Raw genomic sequence first — 6,058 nt, forward strand, 5'->3', positions numbered from 1 at the left:
ATTCCTCGGGATTGTTAATTATGTCCGTGATTTTATCCCTAAAGTTGCAGTCTACACAAGCTAGCTGTCATGCATGCTAAAAAAAAAGTGCCCTCCATGGGGACTAGCACAGACAAAAGCTATCAAGCAGCTAAAGCTGATAACCCAATCACCTCCTCAACTCCAAATGCCCACAACTGGACAACGTATTTTGCAAACAGATGCCAGTGATGATTACTGGAGTGCCATCCTTCTTGAAGAAATACATGGCGTGTCTCATTTCTGTGCCTATGCCAACGGACAATTCAAAGAATTACCATGTGATCTACAAAGAGATTTTGGCTGTCGAGTATGGAATCAAAAAGTTTTCTCCATCCCCCTCTTTACTATTACCAACACCATCTTTTGGTTCACACCAATCCTTCTACTCTCCAACGATGTATGCTCGTCCGGTGGATTATAAAAAATTCTTTGGAATGACGCATACTCTGTTCCAAAACCTACCTACCCAATCTCCACCAATACCATCAAGATCTTCCACTTCATCCCAACTACCAAAATAATATCATATATACCACCCACAACTACACAACCATCATCAACACCCACTTCTTCACAACCCATATCAGATCTTCCTATTCCTCCACTATCAATGCCGGACCCTACAGCTAAGGACAAAGCCCCTATGCACCAATATTCTTCTCAGCAGTTAACAAGATTAGTGGCAATCTCTCCCTTTGCTTCTGATCCTGACACTTCATAATATGAGCAAACATAATCAGTTTCTAGTTCTGACTCATAATCAGAATATGCTGACGTCTCTAAACTATTGATGGCTCAACCTGAAATACAAGTATGCAACCCAAGAGGGGGGTGAATTGGGATTCTAAAAAGTATTAGATTCTAAGACAAATTATCATGCAAATCTAGAATAAATTTAAAGCAATAACAATTAAGTTGATCACAATATAAAAAGATAAGGGAAGAGAAATTCAAACACAGAGAATTTTTACGTGGCTTGGCCAACCTCGCCTACGTCCACGCCTCCAAGCTTTCCGGGCTTGAGGATTCCACTAAGCAAGCCTCCAAGGCTTCAAATGCTTACACTTGACTTCCAAGGTGTCAATAACCTTTACAACAAAAGATTATCCCAATCTCTTTAACCCAAGTGTATCCCAACACTTACAATCACTCAAAACAAAAGATTTCAAATTTGTTTTGCCTCTCACAATATATAAGATTATAGAATGATGCTCAATATGTGAATATATGAAGCAAGAATGTGTTCTAAGCTCTATGAAGATTGGATTCTCGAATATAAGCTCAATAGTCGTGTTGTGATCTCTCTTCTTTGAATTTGAATGAGCTTATTTATATTTGGAGCTGAAAAACTAGCCGTTACAAACTGTCGGCCCGAAAACGGTTCGCTGTTAACCAATAACGGTTAACCGTTTAGGCTGGTCAAAAGTTACCGTTGGGCCAAATTTCAAATAAACGGTTTGCCGTTTAGGATTACCCTTTCACCGTTAAATTCCAAAGACCTGCAAGATGAACATCAGTTATCCGTTTACATTAAACGGTTAAGGATTTGCATGAAGTGACTTCTCTGGATATTATCGGTTAACCGTTTGTAATAAACGGTTCGCCGTTTGTTTCCAGTAACCTGCAAAATAATTCAGCCTTATCAGATTTTGTTAAACAGTGCCAGAGGAGTACAACCTTTAATTCTGGATGTTATCGGTTAACCGTTTCAATAAACGGTTCACCATTAAATTCCAGTAGCCTTTCCATCTTTTGTGTTTTCCGTTTTTCATAAACAGTTAGAGCTTAGGCAATATGTTGGTCTCTGGTATTAATCGGTTAACCGTTTATTTCTAGAATCACATTTTAAACCAGATTTTGCAGAGAATCTTTTTCTAATTTGAAAGTCCATATTTTATGAATATGAATGGAATGATTATTAAGGCTTTCGTTTATTAAGGAATAACTCCAACATTTTTATCAAAAACCATTTAAAGTTTGTTATCATCAAAATCAATATTATTAACATATTCATTTTAACACAACCTACTGATGAACCATCTTCTTCCTCTCCTCCCCCAGAGACGCCAATTGTTGATGAGTCAGCAGCTAACAACGAACCAATTGCCCCTGCTCTTGATCATACAACAATTCCTTGGCATCATCAATTACATCAGAGACTTTATTCCCCATGTCGATCACCGTACCAGTCAGCTTTCAGATTTATTAAAGAAAAAGCCACCAGAATGGAATGACAAGCACACACTTGCTGTCACCACTTTAAAAAAGATTGCTCGATCTTTCTCTTCCAAAGAACAAGGCAGGAAAAAATCTAGCAGATGCTTTATTTGCGAGAAAAAGGCCACTATGCAAAGGATTGTCCAAACAAAAAAGAAAAGGCAATTAGTTGGTAAAGCATTTACAAGCTGTTACTGAGTACTCTGCTGAAAAGGAAGAAATAGAATCTTACTTCTCAGAACAAGAAGACCCTACTGATGAAACAGTGTTCGCACTGGAAAACTCATCTGATGATTCAGAAAACGATGAGTTTTAATCCATTTTTCATCAACAATCGTTGTCCCTAAACACTACCATTCCAATTCCCACCATCAAACTCCAAATCCTACCTTTAAAGTTTCAACGACCCATACCAGCAATAGGATTTCTAGATACTGGTGCCCAAAAAAGCATGATGAATTCAGACATTCTTCCAGCTCAAAACTGGAAACCTCATACAGAACATTTCAGAGCAGCAGATGGAAAAATGTTCACCACAGAATTGATTATCGAAAAACCCATTGGTATTCAAATCTTCCCAAATTGTGTTATCTGGACAAAAATCATTGGTTCAAAACTCCCTAATAAGGATATCTTATTAGGATTTGACATCATCCACCAAATAAAACATCTTCAAATTCTTTCCAATGGAATCAGGGCCAGATCCATGTTGAAATCTTTCATAAAGATTCTTAAACTCTACAGTCTGTCCGAATCTCCACCATCTTACCAAGATATCTCAACCAAGCTCCAAAAATACTGTCCAGAATTTCATTCTGACTTCATCCACCTAAATCCTTTATGGAAAAACAAGTCTTTCTTTATTCAGTTACCTTTCAAATGGAATGAAGACATCAATCCTACTAAGGCTACTCATCCAGGAATGAGCCTATCTGACTTAGCCTTAGCCCAAAAGGAATGTTCACAACTCTTGGCCCAAGGACTTATCGAACCAACAAATTCTCAATGGGCATGTCAAGCGTTTTATGTGGAAAAACGTTCGGAACTTGTTAGGGGAAAAAAGAGATTAGTCATTGACTATCAACCCTTTACCAAAGAGACAAAGCATCTTCACTTATCTCAAAAATGCCCAGATCTTTTCAAAATTTGACCTCAAGTTAGGTTTTTGAAAGCATCTTCACTTATCTCAAAAATGCCCATATCTTTTCAAAGTTTGACCTCAAGTCAGGTTTTTGGCAAATTGTCATTGAACCCTCAGAAAGATACAAGTGCTGATACCAAAGTGGTATGATAAGAGTCTTCCCTATTTCTTTGAAAAATAGTTAGGCTTCAGAAACAGAGAGAAATTTTCAGTCATGGCATCTACTTCATCTAATGACGCTTTTACTTCTACGATCACTCCAATCTCTCTTTCTTTTAGTTTATCCTTACCCAAATCTTGCACCAAACAAACTGCTAATAAAATAGAAAACCTAGTTGAATACTTATATATCCCTGAGTTAGCCGAGATCAATGAATCTTCATTTCTTCTTCTTAGTCCTTATCAGCGCTATAAGATAGGAAACTCTTTTACCAGAAGTATAAGAACCCTTATCTCTACTAAAAGATCTCATCCAAAAGAATACATTCAGTCCTCTAGACTAGATTAGTGCACTCTTCAAGCTACCACAACTGAGCAATATGTTACTTCAGAAATACCTCCAGAATTGATTTCCAACTGGAAAAGGGAGGGCTGTACTAATCTCCATCTTGGGAGAGTAAGATTAATCCTTACCTTACATGGAAGAAAAGGATTACCTGTTACAGCCAGAATTGTTATGCTTGACACCAGATTCAAACAGTATTAGGATGCAGTAGTTGGTACTATCCTGACCACTTTACATGTAGGAAGTGTTCTTCTCACTTTCTACCTCAATTTCAATTTATCTCTCCAAGACATCAACCTGTCAACTGCCTTGACTTCAAATTCAAGGAGCAGAACAAATCTCCTCAGCGAAAATGGCTACCTTACACCATCAGTTGGTCTATAGGCTTCAAAATCACGCCTTAGATCTTCCCACACCTAACAACCACTCTAATGCTCTTATGGTGTTAGCAGAATCAGACCCAATTCCAACCATCATCCAAATCCCCAGACAGATCCCTCACCATGAACTCATAAAACTCATGCCTCTGGAATGGATTTCAAATTATGAGAAGTTCCATAACAATACAGCCCCCATTCAGACATCAGAAAGTATGTTTGAAATAAGGCCAGATGGTACTGTCAGAATTACTTTTCGATCTCCACCAAGTACCTCTAAGCCAAAACCTAGTGTTCTTCAAGAGCCTCTAAGGTTATCATTCCTTTATTCTTCAATGATTATGGCTGTTCAAACATCCCAAGAAGGTCTGCCAATCACAAGATTTAACTCAGAAGGGTACCCAGTATACCCTACGAAGTTAAACAGACACTTTTTATGGAATGCTCCAGGATTTGGAAGGTGCGACCCAAATTGTCCCTGTTGGGATGATTGGGAAAAGGACGATCAAGATTCCAAAAGGAAAAGAAAAACAAAAAAGAAAACTCATTCTCCTTGTAACCGCACAGAAGCAAACCTGCCATATGAACCTCCACCTCCACCAGCTCCGTTACCCATATAGAAACCAGTTGCCTGTATGATGTTTTCTTCATCATCTAAAGATTATTATTTTAATTTCCCATCCTTAGAATCCTAATCTGATTCACAAAGAAAGGTTGTGACAAAGCCTTTCATTCCTTCAGCCATAACCTCTGCTGGTCACCTAGAAGAACCTAAATCATTTAAATCAGTCCTCAACTGGCAAACACAGAATGCTAGAGCACAAAATGATACATTGGTGGACATCTACAAAAGGGTTGAAAAAATCAGTTTACGAACTGACCATATCAAAACCAAGGTTGACTCAATAACCTTGTAAATGTAGCAGATCTATCAAGATTTACAATCTAGAATCTCCCAACTAGATGCAGACTTAAAAGTCATGCTTAGTCAAAGATACTATGGCCCTGAGTTTGACCAAAAGGAGAGAGAAATTAGATGGCTAAAAGCAGAGCTTGATCAGATTGAATCCGAAAAACACAGGCCTACACTCTTCACCAAATCACCTCTCATACGTACAATCAGTCCAACTTACCATCCTTTCAGTCCCATACTTGCATCAATGGAACCGTATGATCTTTCCAAACTATTTGGAATGACACATACTCTTTTTAAAAATATGCCACAACCACCTCAGCCAAAGCCAAAACCTAAGCCCCAACCAAGACCTATCAAAATTCATCAACCAATCTCCACTACCACACAACAATAAGATTCTCCAGGACATACTCCTGTTTTTACCCCTCAACCATCTCAAACCAATGATAAAGAACCCATGCATTAATATGCTTCATATCATATTGAAGTTTCCACTGATTCCATAGAAACTGATACTTCTGTGATAGAATTTGATACAAAATCTTCACATTCAGCCACTGATTCAGAAGGTGCTTATGCAGATATTACTAAACTTTTGATGGCATAACCTGAAGAAACAGAACCAACACAACCATCTCAACCAGAATCATACTTTGAAATACCCTCAGACATTAATGAGCCAGCTGATTCCTCCACTCATCAACCACCTCAGCCTCAAGCTCAAAATAGCTACAAACCATCAAACGGTCTATGGTTTACGCTTGATGACATTCCCACAGTCAAATAGAGAGAGAAGTTGTCTGAAATGTTAGCCTGGGTAGATCTCCAGATGATAAGATTAGGTGCAACAATAGAATCAGTCCTCAAGGAGTTTGTCACTC

The 6,058-nt window shown here is 38.2% G+C and overlaps 1 protein-coding gene across 1 annotated transcript; it reads left to right on the top strand.

Annotated features, from left to right (window-relative positions):
- Positions 1 to 4,236: 4,236 nt before the first annotated feature.
- On the top strand, positions 4,237 to 4,881 carry LOC112099612. The gene has a single exon (XM_024187027.1). The coding sequence runs from the start codon at positions 4,237 to 4,239 to the stop codon at positions 4,879 to 4,881; it is 645 nt and encodes a 214-aa protein (XP_024042795.1).
- Positions 4,882 to 6,058: the final 1,177 nt, after the last annotated feature.

This window comes from Citrus clementina, unplaced genomic scaffold (assembly GCF_000493195.1).
Source record: "Citrus clementina cultivar Clemenules unplaced genomic scaffold, Citrus_clementina_v1.0 scaffold_3, whole genome shotgun sequence".
Taxonomy (NCBI): Eukaryota; Viridiplantae; Streptophyta; class Magnoliopsida; order Sapindales; family Rutaceae; genus Citrus; species Citrus x clementina.

Excerpts from the sequence above, each read along its gene's own strand:
- LOC112099612 (XM_024187027.1), top strand. The coding sequence starts at position 4,237 with ATGGCTACCTTACACCATCAGTTGGTCTATAGGCTTCAAAATCACGCC.